This window comes from Alexandromys fortis, unplaced genomic scaffold, assembly GCF_014885135.2.
Source record: "Alexandromys fortis isolate MF-2015 unplaced genomic scaffold, M_Fortis_MF-2015_v1.1 scaffold_54, whole genome shotgun sequence".
NCBI classification, from domain to species: domain Eukaryota; kingdom Metazoa; phylum Chordata; class Mammalia; order Rodentia; family Cricetidae; genus Alexandromys; species Alexandromys fortis.
The window spans coordinates 7,882,815-7,904,256 of record NW_026067958.1 but is presented as its reverse complement, the minus strand read 5'-3'; the positions used below and the strand labels follow the sequence as shown (position 1 = coordinate 7,904,256).

At 49.5% G+C, this 21,442-nt stretch overlaps 1 protein-coding gene across 3 annotated transcripts in view; it reads right to left on the bottom strand.

Annotated features, from left to right (window-relative positions):
* The window catches only part of Jcad (junctional cadherin 5 associated), a 35,637-nt gene that overhangs the window by 4,437 nt on the left and 9,758 nt on the right, over positions 1-21,442 (bottom strand). For 2 of the 3 annotated variants that reach the window (XM_050152523.1, XM_050152522.1), the window contains 2 exons: positions 18,637-18,973; positions 1,040-4,572 (listed from right to left, as the gene is read on the bottom strand). In XM_050152523.1, coding sequence (XP_050008480.1) covers positions 1,040-4,572; positions 18,637-18,917 — 3,814 coding nt within the window. In that variant the 5' untranslated portion in view covers positions 18,918-18,973. The remainder of the gene's footprint in view (positions 1-1,039; positions 4,573-18,636; positions 18,974-21,442) is intronic. The other variant, XM_050152524.1, reaches the window with a different exon arrangement.

Below are 21,442 nucleotides of genomic sequence, written 5' to 3'. Positions count from 1 at the left end.
AAGGACTCAATGGAGTCATAAAAAGAATTCTCTAGAACAATAAGTTCTTTAGCTCACAGGCGGTCTAGGTCCAACAAAAACAGTGTGGGCCATGTAATGTTATTTTACAGTTTCTGTTAACCACATTAAAACAAAAAGAAACAGGTGAAATTATCTTTAATAACATACTTTATTTCACCAAATATACCTAAAATATATTATATTAATCATTCCAGAATATTATCATTCAACATGTAACATTTCAGTGTAAAAGTATTAAGGTATTTCAGGTCCTTCCGTATGGAGACTTTGACAGCTCCGTGTGTATTTTATATCTCTACAACTGTCTATCACTTCAGTATCAGGGGATCTGATGCCCTCTTCTGGCCTCTGTAGGCAGATGGATCTCCGTGAATGGAGGCCAGTCTTTCTACAAAGACAGACCTCATCTCAAAACAACAACAAAAAGTAAAATAACGAGCTGACAAAGAGCCGTCGGCAGGGCCACTGGCAGGAAACAAGCGCACAAACGTTCCGGATCCAGCATGTGGCCCTGCGCTGTTGCGGCCAGGCTGGAGCGCTCCATCCTCAGAAGCTGTTTATAAGGACAATTTCATGTGATGTGTTCTTAGCCAACTAAACAATAATATAATCATTCAGAATACAGGACAAGATCTTGATTCTTAATTGAGAAAGCTTCTGGGTAAACTCATTATTTAAAAATGAGTTTGATTGATTTTTCATGTATTCATTATTCTTGTGCATGTCTGCAGACCCCTGACTCTATGAGCTGGGTTCTCTCCTGGCTTTTACCTGGGGCTCAGAGATGCATGTAGCCCTGACTGGCCTTCAAGCCTTCAAGTTCTTTCCATATCAGTGCCCTAGGTGCTGGGATGGCAAGCGTGTGCCACCACCCTTGCAAGAAGGATCTCTCTATGGAACCGTTGCCAGCATTGAGCCTAGGATACCCAGGGAGCTTAGGACACCAGGAACTATGCTAGTCATGGTCACATGGCTCCAAACTGACACCAAGCACCCACTCTCCAGCCCAACTCCTCACCTGCACACCACAAGTCCTGATCAGACAGCTTCTTCCTTAGCACTTCCGGGTGCCCATTTTCTTCTTGCGGGATGACACCCCGAGAGACATGATTCTTGGTGGCCTTTAGGTGGTCGGGCTCCTCCGTGGAGTCCTCACTCCTGGAGCTCAGACACCTCATCCGAGACAAGGAGCTGATCTCCCTCATTCTCACCAAGCGATCTGTGTCTGCCCTCCTTGGGGGCGACCCCAGTTTCTCCTGCAAACTCTCGATCACTTTGGAAGGGCTTCGGAGCCTCTTTTCGGAGCCTACTGCGCCTGCAGTCTTCTCCATGAAATGGAACAGAGTGGACTTGAAGGGTGCCTTTGCCTCCTCGTCCTTTTTCTCAGGCTCAGGACTGGTGGCCTGGCTTCCCCGGAACCCGTCTACATCTGAGCACACAGAAGCCTGGGGGGCCCTTTCCCCTACAAAGAGGGGACTCTCAGTCCAGCCACACTTTCTCCTGCCATAGAAGGCATCAGTGCTCACGGAGGAGCCCCCGGATGGCGCCAAGTTGGGAGATGAGTCCTCTCTGGACGACTCTGGGCTGCAGGCACTTGCACCATGCTCAGGGAGCTGCCTCTGTCCTCCTCTCCCGGCACCTGGCAGGAGGGACTCCACAGCCACTTCAATGCCCAGGATCCTCTCCGCCCTCTCCTGCAGAGACTCACTTGGGAAGACTTCCACTGTACTCTCTATACTCAGAGGTTCTGGTTTGGAGACTCTCTGCTCTTGTCCCAGTGGGAGCCACAAAGACCACAAGTCTGGGGTTGAGAGGCCTCGGTACTTGTCAGCGAGAGACAGGAGGACCTCTGTGTCTCCTTCCTCATCAGTATTCACCTTTGGAGGGGTCTCTCTGTCCAGCTGCACGGACCCTAAAGCATCGCTGACTTTGGTGAGTTCTTGACTTCCTCTCAGTTCTGCCTGATAGAAAAAGGGGGCTGTTTCTGTGTCACTGGGAGCCATCCTGTTTAGAGGACTCACGCTAATGTCCCGCTCACATACCCCATTCGGAACCTCCTGGCTTCGCTGCTCTGCACCCAGGCTTTCATCCGCCCACTGGACAAGCACGCCTCTGCTGTCTTCCTCCCGTGACTGGCCCAGGGACTGAGGATGGGCACTTGGGGAGCCAGGTTTTGGTTCCTCTCTCCAGCTCTCTGCCTGGAACTCTGCCTCGAGCGCCGGTGCTGTAGGCTGCGGCTCTGCTCTCTTTTCCTGGCTGGTTTCACGGCTCCGGGTCTTGGCTCTGGAGTCAGCACTATCCTGGGGCTGTTCGGCCTCGCTGCCCTCATTACTGCTCCCACCGCTAGCACCATGGCTTTCTTCCTCTTCCTGAAGCTCCTTGTTAAAGCTTTCTAACTGACTTATCAGATCCCAGGGCCTGCGGCTAACTGGTTTCAAGAGAAACTGACCGAAGAGCTGTGTGCTGTTGCACTGGCCTGCTGTAGGCTCCCCCTTCACCACCTCTGGCTTGGGTGCAGGGCTGGCCCTAGGAGGCTGACCAGAGGCCCCTTTTGGCACAGATGCCTGGTTTGAGGCTGAGGAAGTCCTTGAGAAAGCACTGTTTCGAGATGGGCTGAGGGACATCTGGCCTCGGAGGTGAGGTCCACTGGGCTTCTGATTTTGGTCACTAGATGCTGAGGCTGCATGCACACATACTTCGGAAGCAGTGGGCTCTGGGCATGTTGGGGTCAGGGCTGCATTGCCGGGCTCTCCCGGTTTTATGGCAAGGGGGAGAAGTGAGCTCTTGGTGTCTTCAGGGAAACTGGTTTGGGTCTGCTGATCTCTGCACTGGTAGCCTGGCCATGAGCCAGGAGGCTGGAGCTGGCTGGGTTTGGTGAGGTGGAGGATTCTGAGGTCATCAGTTTGACTCAAGTCGTCTGGCTCCCCCATACCTTGCCTTGGGGATGTTCTTCTCCAAGCCATGTTTCCCATGAGGGCTTGCAGCTCCAGGTCGGTGGAAGACATACTCAGCAGACTCTGCTCTTCCAGGGCTGCACCCTGACATAGTCTATGCGTCTTATCGGCCCCCAGCTTCAAGTCATTGTTGTTCGTATCCGTATCTGGCAGAAGTGACTCAGATTTAACTGGGACAGAAACCAAACAAAATATGGTTGCGTTGGTTTTCTTCTTTGAACTTTTCTTGGTCTGAATCCCAGTTTCAAACTTTCTGAGCTTAGTGTAGGTTTTGCAGGTACCCTCACTCTGTGGCTGTGGGGAGGAGGCATGACTTTCTGCCGGACTGTCTCTTACATCAGCCCCTAGTTCTCTCATGACAAGCTCTTCTGCTTGGCTGGGGAAACCTCCATGTTCAGCGTCCATGGGGACATGGCCATGCAGCCACCGCGGACTGGAGCGGGCAAAGGCTGAGCTCTGCTCACTGACTGACAGGGGTGCTGGCTCCTGGGCAGCGAGGCGAGAGCTGTAGGGTCTGTCGTCAAGCTTCGCCCCCTCGTAGAGTTCCGGGGGCTGAGCAAGCTTGATGTGTCGGATCCGCGGGTCATCAAATGGGATGTACTGAACAGAAGCCCCTTGGGTGGCAACATAGGGGTGTGGAGGACGACCTTGAGGGGGAGAGCCAGGCGTGGCACTGTAGAGGTTCCTAGCTGCAAGGGAGCCAGAAGGAAGTGGACAACTGGCCTCAGCCTTCTCAGGCAGTTGCTGCTGTTGACTCTGGCTGCTGCTCAGATGCCTGGGCACAGGATCTTCAAGGTAGGGATTGGGAATGTGCTGGGGGGGTGATTTGTATGAAGGTGGAGGCACATACACTGGAGGCTCCAAGCCAGTATCCAGCATACCCGGCTCAAGCCTGGAATCCTTACTTCTTGTTGGGTAGGAGCCACGTGGCTCCCTGTGCTGGGGGTCCTGAAATCCATCTTCTCTCTTGGGCTGTGGCTGAGAGCGGTGACACTGGGTCTTAAGGGGTTTCCCGAACTTAGGCCTGGGAAAAGGGCCTGAAGAACTAGACTTCTCAAGGTTCTTTGTGGGTTCCGAAGGTGGTGGCCAACTGGGAGGGTATGGTGGTGCTTTGGGGATACCTGTTAAATGCCCATCATGCAGCGGAACAGGAATTTCTGTGAAACTCAGGCTCTCCGGAGAAAGAACTCGAGGCAATGACTGGGATTTTTTTTTGCTCTGAGATATGGGCATGTGGTCTCCTTGAACGAACTGGTACAGATCCCGGAACATTTTCTCTCTCTCACCATCAGACACTTGCCTCCCTAACTTCCTTGGCTGCTGCCAGGTTTCTGGGCACACATTCTGCCACTTGGCAGGAGCTGGCATCCGTAGCTCTTCTTCCCAAACGGCCTTTCTCATCACATGCTCTGTCCTTCCTGCGACTTCCCATGGACTCTCTCTCACATGGATGGGTAGACTGTGCGCCTGAGCCATTCCTCTGATTTCCACGTCTTCTCGGTCCCTGGAACCCTCCTGCCTTCCTCTGCTCCTGTAGGTGTGGTCGCTACCAATATGGGGCTGAGAGGACCATGCTAAAGAGGGTTGATTTAAAAACCTGAAAAACAGAGAGGCAGATGTTATGTGAGGCAAAACACACCCTTGTCAACTTCAATGATGGACACTGAAGGTCAGGCTTGGGTTACCCCCACCTTTGAAAAACTGGTCCCTGCAGTAGTTTGAATAAGGCCCCCATAGGCTTAGTCACCAAGGAGTGGGACTATGTGAAATGATTAGAAGGATTAGGAGGTGTGGCCTTGGTAGAGGAAGTGTGTCACTGGGGGTGGGCTTTGAGATTTCAAAAGCCCATGAGTAGCCCAGAGTCTCTCTCTGCCTGTGGATCAGAATGTAGCTCTCAGCTACTGCTCCAGTGCCAACTTGTCAGCATGCTCCCTGCCATAATGATGATGGACTAAACCTCTGAAACTGTAAGCCAGCCCCCAATTAAAGCCTTTCTTTTCTAAGAGTCCTGGTGTCTCTTCACAGCAATAGGACAGTGATTAGGACAGTCCCCAGTCACAGGACTTTGCCAACTGTAAACAGGTCTCACCAGTCATGGTTGGAGGATAACCTGTGTGTTGTCACCAAGGGCCAAGTGGCAGCAGCAAGCTATCCACAGGAACACCAGGAATCCTGGCTGTACTAGAGAGGACACAAATCTCACAACTTCCGAACCCCAGAGGAGCAGCCTAAATCACTTGCAGCGCAGGCCAGACATAGCCCAGATCAACTGAGCAATCTGAGGAGTCTGCTCTTCAAAGCACTGCACCACAGCACGTGAGAGAACCATTGAGGGACACCTATGAGGCACTCCACCAGTTCCAGGGTACCTTTCCTGTCTAGCTCAGTGCTACTGGACAAGATACCATACTATACATGGGTTATGTATACCGTCCTCTCAGCCCCGTATTGGTAGCGACCACACCTACAGGAGCAGAGGAAGGCAGGAGGGTTCCAGGGACCGAGAAGACATGGAAATCAGAGGAATGGCATCCCCACAGGGTGATGATACTGTTGTCTTTGCCAGGGATTGCACATTTGAATCCAGGGGATTTTAAAATCCTAGTGCCCAGGAGTATCTTAGTATATTATGGAATACTGTTTATCCAGAGAAATGAAAGGAGAAAGCACAGGCGATTGGCCACTGTGTTCTGTTTTATTCATTAGAGTTTTTCTATTGCTGTTTTGATTATTAATTTGTTGATGCAAGGTCTCAGGTAGCACAGGCTGGCCTTGAATGCCCAATCCTTATGCCTCTTCCTCCCAAGTGCTAGGATTACAGGTACACACCACCAAGTTTACTAGCACTTGATGTAAGTCTCAGTTCATTGAGAATAAAGTTTTACAAAAGGAATGAGTAGATCCTGGAACACGCTGTCAAATCCACCTTAGATGAACCACTCCAATTTATAGTCGCCCTGGTATGTAGAGGACAGAAGGGCTTGCAGAACTGTCTTGGCTCTGCTTATAATCACTTTTTTCCTCATAAGATAAATGAAATCAGCTTCTCACTACTTTAACTTCTATCGTTTTGATTGCTGGTAAATCCCTCCCCCCATACCACCATGTGCTCTCCCACCCCTTGTCTGGAGGTGTAGCTGCAGAGTGCACCAGTTCTGCGTGACTACGGCATACCAGCACATAAAGGTCTGGGAATGGACCGGGGAGAACACAGCTGCTATGCACGGGGTCCTTGGTCAAGTTACGTTACTCTGATCACTGTTCTTCCTTTGAAGTTATTGATTTCCCTCAAAGACAGAGTCGGCGTCCAAACAACAGGCGGAACAGCCGCTGTCTGCAAGCCTTCATCAGCGCTGGAGGTCGAGTGTGCCTCGCTGAGAGGTCTACTGCTTCTGCGCTTGCTGCCTGGATAAGCCGTCAATCTTTCGCTGCCTTCTCAAGTTTTTCTCATTAGCTTCTGAATCCTCAGCAGAGAACTGCCTGGATTAGGGTCTATAAGACTTGTCACTCTAGAAGCCATTGCCAGTGGTTTCCTTGAACACCACCTACCCAAGCAGGTAAGCCAGCCTGGTAGTTGTAGAGCCTGCAGGAGACAGCCAGTTCAGTCCAGTGACCCTGACTGGAGGGCAGCAGTCTCACTCTGTCTCCTACCGTTCTCACGCCTCAGTGGTCTGACCACCTTATATGGGGCTTGCTGACTTTTTGGAGGAAGTCACAGTGTGGGTCTGGCTTCATGGTGAGCAGGCTTAGGAAGGAAGCTGAAAACCCAAGGTGCTGTTTGTGCATGCATATGCCATGACCATGACCAGAAAACAGACAAAAATGACATAGACAGGGTGAGAATATCAACAGACTGTGACGATTTTCTGCTCAGTGCAGAAAAAATGTATTCATCTTCACTTTGTCAAAAGTGATCAAAATCACTGAGTCCCAGGTTAGATTCCAAGTTACAGAAAATCCAGATCCATCTGGGCTATTTAAAACAAACTATTTTCTTTTTATAATTTTATTTATGTGTACATTTACTTGTGTGCATGCATGCCAATAGTACAAGTGTCCACGGGACAGAAAAGGGTGTTGGATCCCCTGGAGCAAGGCAATTGTGAGTAGCTTAATATGACTGCTAGGAACAGATTTAGGTCACGGGTGCTCTGACTGTGGAACCATCTCCCAGCCCCATAAATAATCTATTTTAATATCAGTCCATATAATACAGAAAACTGTGATGCATTCCTAGACATAGCAGTGCACACCTAGAACCCCAACACTTGGGAGTTTCAGGTAAGATATAACTACATAGTGAGACCCTGCCTCAAAACACCAAACAAGGGGAGGAGACGTCTCAGTAAGAAAAGGTGCTTGCTGCCAAGCTTGATGGCCTAAGTTCCATTCCTAAAACCCACATGGTGGAAGAAGTTCCAACTCCTGAAGGTTGGACTCAATTTCACACCCTCCCCACTCCCACCCCACTCGCACGCACGTGTACACACACACACACACACACACACACACACACATCAGTAGAACCCACACAGGGCATGTTCTGTTAAGATCTCCTTCAGACAAATCACCATAAGCATATTCTCACGAGTCAAGTGCTGCCTCACTGCACTTTCAAAGCCACAGGGATGTTCACTAACGCTTTTGAAAACAGACAAGGGGAGATCAAATTTCTCTTTAACAAAAAACAAGAAACTAAAGATTTAACACAGACATGACAATGGACTCAACACAAGCATGCTGGGCACACTGCTACAGGGTGGGAGAGAGCTGAGACGGCGCAGTGTGAGTCCAGGTGACACCCGCATACACACACACACACACACACACACACACACACACACACACACGGGGCTATGCCGAGTTCCCAGAGGACAGGATGGGGAGGAGGCAGAGCAAGCCTTGCTACCAGCCCCGCATTATCATGGGCCAGAGTGATGAAGCCAACAGAGTAACTGATAAACTGCCTGGGAAGTATCTGAAATACAAACATTAGAAAAATAACACATCTCAAGGAAATTAGCAGACCTACTCCCTGGTTCTGTAAGGTAACTAAGAGAAAAGTTAGGAGGAATCTGTGCTCCATCACATGACTCTTTTCTCAACCAGAGAAAAGACTGGGTTGTTTTTTTAATTTTTACCTTGTTGTTTTCTGCAGTGTTTAGGATCAGACCTACAGTGTTACACATGCATGCCAGCACTGAGCCCGAGCCCCGCCCCGTCATGTAAGATGTTTTATTCTGTGTGACTGTGGATGCACATGGAACAGTGCATATGTGAGTCACTTTTCTCCCTCTACCATGTATGTGTCTGCGCTTAAACTCAAGTCGCAGGGCTTGGTGACACGGATCTCTACCCTTGACCCACTGAGTCATCTTGCTGGGGCACCCTGCCTTCTTTAAAAGCAAGTCTAGAGGTTAGGAAAACAACCTGGCATCTAGGTAAAGCTCGGGCTGAGTGAGCACTAGGACTAGTTACACACATAATTCAGGATGGGTGTGGCAGCCCACCTGCAAGCCCACAGGTTGGGTGGCAGAGGCAGGAATGCACAGGGCAAGCTGGCTATCAGACTAGAGAGTCAGCGAGCTCTGAGTTCACAGGGAGACTGGCCTCGGTCTGCAAGGCAAAGAGCAATCAAGGATGACACATGATATCACCCTCTAGCTTCTCCACACACATGTATATGCACCCTCATACACATGCCCCCACATACATACACACATTCACACACACCACATACACGAGCTAAAAACAAAAAGATAAGTCTAGTACTCAGAATGGAAAGCACTGGTCTTAACTGTTGTCACATGCTCTGACGGGATTGTCTCCTCAGTGCATTCCAGGGTCATTATGACTAACTTGTGACCATCTGGGCACAGGATGTATGTGTGGTCTAGTAAAACAGCCAAGAAGCAGAGTGCGGCCTGCAGACAGACCTGGGGCTCTGTGCAAAGGGAAACACAGGCACTGCAGTCACCTCTCCCTGCTTCATCAACATTGTCCTGAACCTGGTCATCCCATGGGGTGACCAAGGTCCTGTCAGCTGTCCTTCCACGTGGAGGTCAGGATGGGGATGCAAGGTCCTGAAGTCATACATATGTCTCCTGGATCAGTGGTTTCTTCTTGGTTTCCAAGTGTGCAGCCTGGTAGATGCTTTCTGTTGTAATCACCTGGGTGCTCTGGACCAGATGGCTGTGACCACAGCCTAGTCCTTCCCAAGGGATCAGTGGTTTGTAGCTCTATGGATAAGCTAAACATAAAGGCTGTCAGTTACCAGCACCTTCTATGCCTTCCCTAAACTGTAGTGGCAGGAGGCATGGCGTCTCTTTACAGTTGCTCACACTTACCAACCCAGCGTTAAGTGCTCAACAAGCTCTGGCAACAGGGTCCACCATCTTCCCTGTGGAATTTGTTACGGGCCTGGAAGCCCATTATTCCATTTTTCGGCATGTAAACATTCAGTATACCACACAGTAAACATCCCTCTGATACAGAAGAGCAAATGGAAAGAAGAAACAGGAAGTGGGAGAAGACCAAGACAAAGGAAGTATAGAGGCTAGCATGAGGCAAGATAAAGCTGCCCGACCGACCAGCAGCACCAGTGTGCCTGAGAGGCTGCAGGGGCAGCGGTCTAGCAGGAAATGCTACCACTGATTCTATACCACTGAGCCCGTTTTTCACTGTGTCACCAATGGCTGCTATCTGAGTACCTGATGGTATTTTCAAGAATTTATTGTTTTTTTAACTGTATATATTTGGACTTTGAAAAGATGCTAAATGGAGACATTAAATGAGGAGTGAGGGAAATCTACCCAGGAACTCAGGTAGTCAGGGTGCACAGTGGCAACTTTGGGAAACATAGGTTGCTAATACCTACACAAAAGCCTATGAAGTCAGTGAGCAGCATCAGCCTGTGGAGTCCTGCACAGGGGCTTGGGCTCCACCAACAGAAGCTCATACTCGGAAGAAAACGGGCATCTGGAAGCCATCCCTGTCACAGCGCTGTAGGGCCACAATGTCTTTTCCACGCTGAGCTAGCCCTGGGCTTCAGCTCTCCCACATGAATGCCAAGATTCTTCTGAATCACCTCACTGCCTACTGGTGCAGTAACAAGGAAAGGACAATCTTGGGACAGTGTGATGGCTCAGTGGGTAAAGATACTTGCTGCTGAGCCTAGCCACCTGACTTGGTGCCTGGGACCTCACATGGTGGAGGAACGGAACTGACAGGCTGTTCTGACTTCTACTCATATGCCATGACATGTAGTGTTGAGACACTACAAATAAACATATTTTTAATATAGAAAGATAGAGGAGCCGTAGGGAGGCAGGAAAACGGGCACAAAAAGGACCTAAGACCTGAGTGGCAGCAAAATAAAAACAATTTGGAGGGGCAGGCCACCAGGGCCAGTGGCTGCCGTGCAGGGTGGGCTTCAGTACACGTGTCCAGGGCCCAGTGGCTGCCGTGCAGGGTGGGCTTCAGTGCACGTGTCCAGGGCCCAGTGGCTGCCGTGCAGGGTGGGCTTCAGTGCACATGTGTCCAGGGCCAGTGGCTGCCGTGCAGGGTGGGCTTCAGTGCACATGTGTTACATATGTCATCTTTGAGGAAAACCCTTCCTGAGAATGCACGCGAGACGAGAGCCTGTTCCACACATGCTCCACCTCCGAGTCATGTAAGATGTTCATAGGAGTCCCCCTCATCTTACTGATTAAGTGACAAGGTCATACTGATGACATTGGAGTGAGCAAGAAGGAGACACTTTTCAGACTCTGTGAGGACCTGTGTCTAGGCCCACCGGCATGTTAATGGCAGATCACCTTCTCACTCTCGGGGAGAAATAAACCCCACAATATAACCAGCCTCAGGGCATCTTTTCAGGGAGAGAAAGAGAGAGGCACCAGAGCATTGACTCCCCAGTCACACCAGCAAGGAACTAGCAGGGCAGAGGCTGTTCCGTCGTGTGGCGTGGCCTTTCACATCTGGTGCTGGTAGTAGCACCCAAAGCAACGTTTACTGGCACCTTTCTGACTTAGCTTTAGGGAGGTGACCAGACAGGAAACGTGAACCAAGATGACGATGCCAGGAGTGTGAGCACTTCCACCCTGGCTTAGAAGGGCAGCATGGGTTTTGAGTGTCAGCAGCACAACTTGCTGACTGTGCACACCTCCTGCTGAGTCCTTAACCTCCCTATCTCCAATGCCTCACTTCTACAGTAGGGTCAATAACAATTCTGCCTTCGGGAGTTTGTTGGGAGAGAAATGGTGAAATAATGCAAAATGCTTTGCGTGGTACTGAACATGGAGAATATTGTTTTTGCTATTGCTAACAAGTTATGAAAAGTTCTTGGTGGGCAGGAAATGTCAACATTCTTTCTTCCCATCTAAGGGAAAGGGGCACAGGCAAGCGCAGAGGAAAGCAGCCAATCAGAAAGCCTGTCAAGATGCGATGGCTATTTGAGTACACATTTTCTTTTTTCTAGGCTGTAATCCACAGACTTGACAATAGCAGGAACTGATGATCCCGCTGAGTGTCCTAACAAGATGCTGTCCCTCCCAGCACAGCTGCTCGCTAAGGAAGAAGCTACACCCATTTCCACAGGACAATGCAGAACAGACCAGTGTTTGGTTTATTAAAACAAAACAGGAAGGGCAGCATCCACCCATCTGCTCCCATGCACATCTCACAGGTAAGGCAGACTATTCTAGGGTACCCTACTTCCTCTAATGGGAACTAATTCATTTTTACCTAGTTAAACTTTCTTGACCGGTTCAGTCCGCCCAGTGCCACTGAAGCCATGAAAGAACATGCTAAGCTAGCTCCTCCCTTCCCACTCCCGTTTAGACCAGCCCCCTTGCTTCCATGAATTTGATCACTCAAACCATGTGTCTGGCCCACTGCTCTCTAGCAGCTGAGCTTACAGCGGGCGGCATAGGAAAGCAAGCACTGGAGATGCTCACACAGACCTGAGGGACATCCCAGAAGCTACCTATGGCCACTACTGAGCTGCACACATGGGTTTTTCTTTGCTTCTCCTAAAGGATTTAGTACATTCCTCGTGGGGGCAAAGCAGTGATGCACAGGGATCCACTCAGCTCTTGCTCAGCCTCCTGTTTCCTGCTCAGACTGTCCAGTGGATTCCCTACCTCTCAGACTCACTCGGATCTCTAGCTAAAGACAAGTCTTGTCATGGACAAGCCTTTTGGTGATGCCACGGCTGCCAAGACACAGGAAGGTCTCTGGAAGTCCTTCCTCACCACTATGCTTCTGTTCCGAGGAGCTACCTGGCCTCTTGCTGAAGCAAACTCTGCAGCAGAAGGCAATGTGGTATACTGTGAAGGAGACACTGGGGACCTAGGTGCGCCGGAACAAGAACAAGTGCCTTGGAGGAGAGGGAAGGAGAGGCCTGGGGCTTTGCTTGCTCAGGGATCTGCATCATCTCCTATGACAAGGCCAAGCCACAGTACCCTGTTTTGAGGATATAAACCAAGCCCCAAAGATAAATAAAGTGTGTGGGCTTAGAACTATGGAAAGAGAAAGATACAGAAACTGATGTCAAATTTAAGCATTTACACACTCCCTTTTTTAGAAAACCATTATAAATAGGGTATGATTTGAGAGAAGTTGAAAAAAAAAAAAAAAACCAAATGAACTGTTTACCATAGCCAGTAGCACCGTTGAGAAGGGATGTTTATTCACCTGATATAAACCACCCAGGATGAGAGCCTGGAGCCACCACATCAGAGGCTCCTCAGCTTCTCAGTATCTAATTAGTCATGATGCTGCTACTGATGGATAATTACAAGTTAGCCCCAAAGTTAACTGACAAGACCAGAAGAAAAAAACAACCCGGATTCCCTGGGTGAGGCAAAGCGGAGCCTATTGTGGTGATTTCCAGATCTGAGCCTCGGTGCTGCTGAGTTACTTTACAGCTTCCTCTGATTATGCCAGCCCACAGGAAGCACATTAAGGAAGCCCGTGAGGGCTGATAAAGCTCTCCACATATTTTAATGGGAGCTAAGGATCAACCTCACGAGAAGCATGCAGCTCCCTCCACAGAGTCCCATCTACTTTCTCTGCGTGTTCATGTGCGTGCACTCATGCATGCATGTGCTCATATGTGTAGACTGTATGTGTGTGCTTATATGTGTGTGCTTGTGTGTGTGCTCATGTGTTCTCATGCACATGTATGCTTGCATATTGTACCATGTTTGTGCTCACACATATATGTTCCTGCACATGTGTGAACATTCATGTGGGTGATGGCAAACAAGCGTTGGATGTGGCCTGTTGATTTTTCTGTCCTGTTTAAGTTAATTTCATGTGGAACCCGCTGCCAGTTTCACAGACAGTCTAAGGCCACTGGGGGACCCTAAGCCTCCAGGCCAGCTCTCTGAGGGGGCTGCTGATATAAACAGGGAAAGGCCAGGCTTGTGAAGAGTGGTGGATGCTCATGTCTGGGCTGTGTGCTCACTTTCTCACCACTCACGACAGGATGTTTGACCACAGCCACTTGGAAGCCACAGAGCTCTCCCAGGTCAGCATTTCATCGTGGGGATGGCATAAGAGCATTCAGAGTGGCTTGAGGGGGCTTGCTGTGATCTCAGAGGCTGACCAGGAAGCAGAGACTCCAGGCTAGAAGCATCAGACTGTAATTCCCAAGGCCCTCTCGAATATGGGATTCCCCTCCATATGCTGTGAATAAGTTTTATTACTATTGCTTAATAAAGAAGCTGCTTCGGCCTATGGCAGGACAGAATATAGCCGGGGGGGGGGGCAGAGTCAGGGAGACACCATGTAGCTGCCAAAGGAGGCAGATGCCATTTAACTGGCCAAGAAGCAAGAGATAACAAAATATGAGCCTTGTGGTAAAACACAAAATAATTGAAATGGGTTAATATAGGAGCTAGTTAGAAATACACCTGAGTGTTGTAATTAGTATAGTTTCTGTGTGACTATTTGAGTCTGGGCGGCCAGGAAACAGACGAGCAGCTTCCATGGTGGCAGCATGGGCAACTACATCCACATAGAACCTGAGAGAGCTTGAGAAGGGAGTTTAGACAGAAAAGAACAGAGTTAAGCACAACTTCTTGGTGGCAAGGTTTTTTTTTCAGATAGACTTTGCAGACTGCAAGGAGAGGTGCGGCTCTTTTAAGAAATGGTGGCTTCCTGGCTTCCTGGTTCATGCTAGGGTTTGTGAGCACAGTGAAAGGGCAGTGTCCACTTACACCTCTCCCCAGGGGCCCACTCCCCAAATAGATTCCACCAATGAGAAGTCCAGGACCCCACAGAGCAGTATCTCAACCTAGGGACAGAGAGCTAAGCTCCTGAGTCTGCAGAGGACATTCCACATTCAAAGCACAGCAGGGCCGGATGCTCAGCATCTCACGGCCCGGAAGCTGCCTTGATGCACAACCCTCTATGGGAAGCTACAACATCCATGGCTCACCAGCTGTGCAGGAGACACACCCTGAGGCACATGCTGCTGTGTCAGAACTTCGGAGAGATGGGGAAAGGCAGCAGGGTGCTCTGCTGTTAAACCTCTGTCAGAGTTAGCTTCAGCAGTCAATCTGAAACAGACCTAGAGTCATCTGGGAAGGAGCCGCCTCACCTGAGGAACTACCTCCATCACAATGCACTGTGGACATGTCTATGTGACAGATTTTTTTTTGATCATTGATTGATGCAAAAAGGTCTGGCCCACTGTGGGCTGTGCTACCCCTGGGCAGGTAGGCCAAGGCTGTACAAGAAGGAAGCTGAGACATGGGCTGGGGAGCAAGCCAGTCAGCAGTGCTCCTCTGTGGTCTGCCTCAGTTCCTGCCTCCAGGGTCTGCACTGAGTCAGTCCTGCCTCCTTTGATGATGTAACGAGCCCTTTCCTCCCCAAATTGTTTTTGTCATGGAATTGTATCACAGGTTCAGAAAGCAAACTATGACAATATCATGAAAGAGAAGAATACGATCGTCCTGAACCTCTTTCTGGGGCAAAGTCACTGTCCACACAGGGAAAGGGCTGTCCAGCACACAAAAGAGTCAAGACCACTCACAAGAAAAAAAAAAAAACATGGTGAATTATTCCTCTAATAAGGTTCTACAACTTCAGAAGGTGAAGCCTAGCTAGCAGACGACTGATGGGATTTATTGAAGGCTAGACTTATTCCAGGTTCTGGCCTGGTCTCTCTGCACACTACCCACCACGATGTGAAATGCTCCCACTGCCATGGACCAGCCTTTCCCTCCATGCCTTCTCCACCACGTAAACCTGCGCTCTCTGGAACTGTGGCCTACAATAAGCCCATTCTCCTTAAGCTGCGCTGGCACAGGTGTGAAGAAAGCGGTCAGTTCAGCTTAGCAAGCAGGCCAACACTCCTCTCCCTCACCATGGAACCTTTCCCCAGCCAACCCAAGGCTGCCAAGACCTTCACCACTCCCAGAACTCGGCACACTGAAATACTTAGTACTTCCCCAAATGCCTGGGTGCCAGACTGGCACGGTGAGTTTATTAAAGAATGAATACTTAACAAAGTGAAAGTGTTGACAACTGGAATTAGCTGAGTAGCAGATATATCAGTAAGGTATCAGATTTCAGGACATGGCAACCCCAGAGGCCAAGAGAAGGTGCTAGAGAATTCAGGGACAGGAACTCCCATGGGGTAGACCTGCAATGGTGGTGCTAAGAAGGCAGGGTCACCAGACGGACAACTGGAGACCCTGGAGACAGAGTGGGGGATGGGGTGGATCACTGGCAGCAGTCAGGCACAGGTGGTGCCCTGCAGGGCCTTCTATGAAACCAGGTAATGCCACAGGCAAGAGAAGGAAGCTAGGCCCTGGGGAGTGAGTGGTCACACAGTTGGGCTCAGAGCCTGTCTTCTGTGCTGTCCAGCCATAGAGTGTCTGCAGACATAGAGATCCAGAGAGCAAGTTCTCTCTAGTCATTAATTTAATAAACTGTATACAAGTGAGAAGTGACTCTTGGTCCCATCTCTGCCATTCAAGCACTCATGATTTTAGCAAGTTCTCACATTCCTCCACATTTGTTTTTCTGGAACTGTTAATCACTCTTGTCTTGGCTGCTCAGCAGCATTTGATCTAATGATGGTGAGAGCCCTGGGCAATGTCTTTAAGGTTAGGAAACAAGTACCTTGCATGCTTGCTAATTCCTCAAAAGAACTCTGGGCTGATGTTCCAGCCAAGCACCAGGGCGTGGGCAACTATTCCTTGCATTTATATGTAACTGAACAATGTCCAGAGAAGAGCAAGCTGCACACATTATCTAACATATGCAGTGTGGTGTGGTGTGGTGTGGTGTGGTGTGGTGTGGTGTGGTGTGGTGTGGTAGCATGCATTCCTTCAGTGTCTCCTCTGCCAGAAGAGGGTGGAGAACATGAGGTAAAGAGCCCAGTGCTTGGCAGCTGGAGGAAGAGCTCACCAGCTGCAAGTGTGGCCAGAACTTTTGCTACTGTGGGGAGGCAGCTAGATGCTTGGCTCCACTGCCACCCACAGTAGCCTTAGCAAAGCCACCAACACTCTCTGGACCTTAAGTCTTCATCTAGGAAACATTACTATCTCTCCAACCTGCCAGAATAAAACAAGCAGGTCTCCCCACTTGCTCCAGGCTTTCCACCCGCACCGACCTTCACCTTTCCCAGAATGGTAGACAACATGCAGGTCGGACAGAATGAGAGAAGTCACTGAAGGAGCCTTACAATTTGCCTTGTCTCCTCATAGTTTGGAGTAGGACATTCTGAGCCCCAGGTGCCCTGCACACCTGGAGACCAGGCCACCAGAGGCCACTGTTGGAACAGGATGTGCTGTAAGCCCATAGCTGCGCTGGTCAAGGAACCAAAGGCTGCAAGCCGGCAGAACACCACTTACTCATTCCGAGCCAGGATTCGCATATGCTGGGGTGTGCTTGGTTTCATCTTAGGCTGAACTGTTTGAGCTGTTCACACTGACACCTGTTTGTCTCCCCCAGAGCATGTTCTCCTGAGGGGAAACAGTTCCCTTGATGCCTGCCTCCTAGAGATGACCTTCTCGCTTCAAGTGTCATTTTGCTGTCAAAGGAAGAAAGTGCCTTTCCCCGTCATTCAGAGAATACCTGTACATGGCCCCCAGGCTTAGGCACTGGCATGGATTTCTGCAATCAGGTATGTCTTCTCTTTCTACTCTGTAAGCTACCCTTTCTACCCAAAAGCCACTATCCGCTATCAGCAAATCTCAAAATCACACAGAAGAGGCATCTTTGTTATCCATATGAAAACATGCCAGTGTGTCACACGGCCACTCATCTGAACACTCAGTCATGACACAGGAGAGGCAGCAGCTTGTATGAAACTGAGCCTCCTTGAGAACAGACTGGGCAGGGCTACCTGCTGGATCTCAGGGGCCTGATCCTACACACGGGATAGAAAGCCCAGGGTTCAAAGGTGTTTCTATATATCCAACAAGCACCGAGTTCAAACTCTGTAGGAAACACCGAAGAAACAAGGATGGGGCCAACCTTGCTGTCTTGTGATCTAAGCGGAAAGAAAGATAGAAGCACCACAAAAACTAGAGGAGAAAATCATCCCACGCTGGCCGGCCAGCAGCGTTCTCATAACCCTCAACCGACTTGTCTGCTATGGGAAGGCTTCTGGGGGGTCGTGGCTGACAAGCCTAAGAAGTAGCATGAATTCTGAAGGGCTTCCTGCCTTCAGCATGGAGTCCCCCCCTGAGCTCGGCCCCAGTGGTGAAGCGGCTAGGAAAGAAAGCTCACCGTTATGACACAAGGCAAGAAGAACCCACCACATTTTGTCATTGCCCGACATTCAAGGTACTGAATGCCCTTTAGAGTCCTTTCACTGCTGTCTGAAAGCCAGAGACAAGCCAGCTCTTCTCTGGAAAGTTAACCTACGACTACAGAAGGCTAGTTCTTGCCCGTTCTCTTAGCCCAACACTGTTTATTTCTTTGGACACCAGCTTCACCTGTCTCTTTATCCCCTCTGGCTGGTTATAGCCAGTTTCACAGCATACTGTCCACCTAGAGCTCTGCTTTCTATAGACGTTCCCTGTCCCAAGATAAGCCCAGCTTGATGGAGGGATGGTGTGAACTAAAATTATTTGGGAGGGTTTGGGGGCTCATTCTCATGTTCGCTAAGATTCCTATTTCCACCACCCAGGCAACCCACCCTCCTATTCTATCATAAGGAACCTCCACAGGTAGACCTGTGTTCAGATAGGACAACCACTGAAGGACAACATAGGTGTAAATGCAAGTTGGGCCAAATATAGGGAGTACACACCCCTTTCCAACTCCCTGAATCTACAAACCACTGAACTACATCATGAGGAAGCCAATCATCCAGGAGTGTGGGGTGGGCATGAATGAGCTCTACAGGGTTCTAGAATGCTCCTTCTACAGCTAACCACTTCACAGAGAAGAAAAACAGAGCCAGGAGATGTGCTGCTGGCCTTAGTGACTCTGTTTACACACCAAGGGGAATGAAGGTCTGCACCCAGCCCCGGGCTGACTACAGCCAGAACTCAGACCCCAAATGCAGCCCAAGCAAAATGTCTTTGACATCCCTCCCCCAACCCAATCAATCAGGAATAGTTGATTTACTTACATATAACCCAATGCCAAACTCCCAAGTCAAAAGAAAGCACTGGGCCAACAGGACGCTTACCCTGCCTCAGGAGCTCTGGAAGCAGAAGTGCTCTGGCTCTCCCCGTGGCCTCTTGGCTTGCTGCTGCGGCTCTTAGAGCTGCTCACATTCCCTGTCCCCAGGGATGTCCTACTGTGGGCATGGGCTGTAGGGCCATCCTCATATCCATTCAACAGGCGCTGGTCAGCTCGGGTTCTTGTCCTCGTCGGCCGGCATCCCTCTGATTTGTCCTCACGCGGTGCTGAGACATCTCGAGCTGGCTTGTATCCATGAGAAATCAGGAGATCTTCCACACTGTACATGGCGCAGTGTCATCAGAGCTCACGCGGCTGAACCATCATGGCGGCAGGACCCATCACTGGAAGGGCAACCAAGAGCTGCCTTTATGAGTGCCCACAGCAAAGCAGACACCCACCCTCCTCAGGCCTCCACTGGTGAAGGGAAACTCACTGTGGCCACAGAAGCAATTGTTAGGAAACATATCTGGCAAGCATGCAGATGTGATGAAGTTGCCTGCTCCTGCCAATGGGAATTCTCCCTGGATCCCACACTGTTCTACTGACCACTGGGTACATGCCCTTAGAACACAAGGACAGAGATATCTCTGTGGTCAGCTTGGGGGTGATCACACTTTGTAGGTCTGTAACTGTGCATGGTGTCCCTCTAGATTGTAGAAAGCCGGAAAGCTCTGGGCGCTAGTGACCTCAGAGAAAATTTCCTGTCACCATTCCTGACACTACTTTGTGACTTTCACAGATTCACAGATGGGACGTTCACATATACAATCAGGAAGGATTCAAGGAACAAGTATTTGTTCAAGTCAGCTTAGCAAGGACCTTGGCTAAGCACTAGAGAAAAGAGGTTGTAGCACAACTCGGGGCTGTGAATGTGAATGTGAAGGTGAATGTGGAAGGCGGCTATTTAGCTAGGGTTTTGCTGGCTACATCCCCAGCATCCAGCAATTAATATACATTCTGGAAATCCTTGTAGAATGGATGCATGAATGAGAGAAGAGGCACTGGGGCAACATTTTGAAGACTAGTTAGAAGCTGGATAGATACACTGCATTTGTCAATACAGAAGTGGGAAACTGGGCATTTAAAACGGACTCTGGGCATGATGACCTCAGGAGTAAAACCATGTCTTAGAGACAGACTACTGGTGACCCAGGGTAAAGGGTCCTTATCTGTGAGTATGTGTCTTCATACAGAGATGGTTATATGTATCCCTTCCTCAAGAAATATCCATGTGGGCCACTGTCCCACTGGGGTTTGGTAAATAAACCCAACATCCCTATGTGCCCACAATTCAGAAAAAAACCTTTAATGTGCTAACAACCCACGCTAAGGCATATGTGTCTTTCAGAAGAGCTCCAGCTTTCAAAGTGACCTAGGATGACTGAGGTCAAGGGATCTCTGATGTTGAAAGTCTTACCTGTTTTACTCTCTGGGGCCTGCAACACACAGGTAGGAGTAGAGTCTGGCTTCAGTGCTCAGGGCTGAGCCCCCAGCTGACCCACAGGCCTTACCCATAACCCCAAATGCCAAGCGGACTCATGGAAGACTTCTTCCCCTTGCGTGTACCCTTCACCTTTACCCAGCGTGGCCTCTGCTGTTTCCACAGCCACGTGAGGCACGGACCCTTCTCCTACAGGTCCCTGTGCACTGTTATTCTAACACCTATGTTTGGCTTGATTCTTTGAAGTCGCTTTCCATTTAAAAAGGAATGGGCTGCCTCAAAAGGTAGCAGTTTACTCCAGACACATTAACTGCAGTGGCCGCAAGATGGACCAATGAGGCGAACCCATGGGCCAGGGAAGTGAAGTACACCTTCCACGCTGCCGTTCTTGCTCTAGACGTCTGCTGGAGGAGGCCACCAGGAAGCTCTGTGTGTTTGCATCTAGTGAGCTTTTCTGTTGTTCCCATATTCTTCCAGGGTCTGCACCCTAACAGGAGCTAACCACTTAGTGAAGGGACTTGTGTCCCAGGGAGTTCTGTCACTGGGAAGAGGAGTCTAAACAGAAGCTATTGCAGATGGTCTGCCCCAGTAGCCGAGGTGGAGGGTGGATATGAAGTGGCTGTGACATCACGAAGACCCGTGTTTTCCTGTATTAGAGTGCCTTAATAGCAAGCCCATTTTCTCATATGCATACTGCTACTTACCCCAAGAGAGGCTAGGTGGCCCAAGCAGGACGCTGCTGACTTAACTACTGCTGCTAGATTTCATGGCACCCTGTGGAGATCACAGGACTCAAGGGTAACCCGGCAAGCTGACCCAGGGAATGCCTCATGGGGTCTTCCGTCACAAGCTCTTCCCTAGTTTGGTCTTGTACAACTTGGACTAAGCCAAACAAGTCTTTTCATTAAAACAAACTTTGTAAGGCAGCATACACAAAGAAGAAAAACTGGGTCTATAAAAATTCTCTTTTCTTGTATAAAAGGTTTTATGCTGAGCATGTAATTAACATTCTAAGAATAGTTAAGATAATGCAAACTCTGGGAATTTCATTCCTGTCTTCTAAAACATTTAAAGGCAGGTGAAGTGCACTGGAGTGCTGCCTGCTCTTCCAGAGGACCTGACACTGCACACACACGTGTAAAACACAAACATAGAAAACAGCTTAAAAAAACACTTAAAAAAATAAAGGCAGAAATGGATGGAAATAGAAAACACCATCCTGAGTGAGGTAAGCCAGACCCAAAAAGAGGAACATGGGATGTACTCACTCATATTTGGTTTCTAGCCATAAATAAAGGACATTGAGCCTATAATTCGGGTTCTTAGAGAAGCTAAATAAGAAGGAGAACCCAAAGAAAATCATATAGGC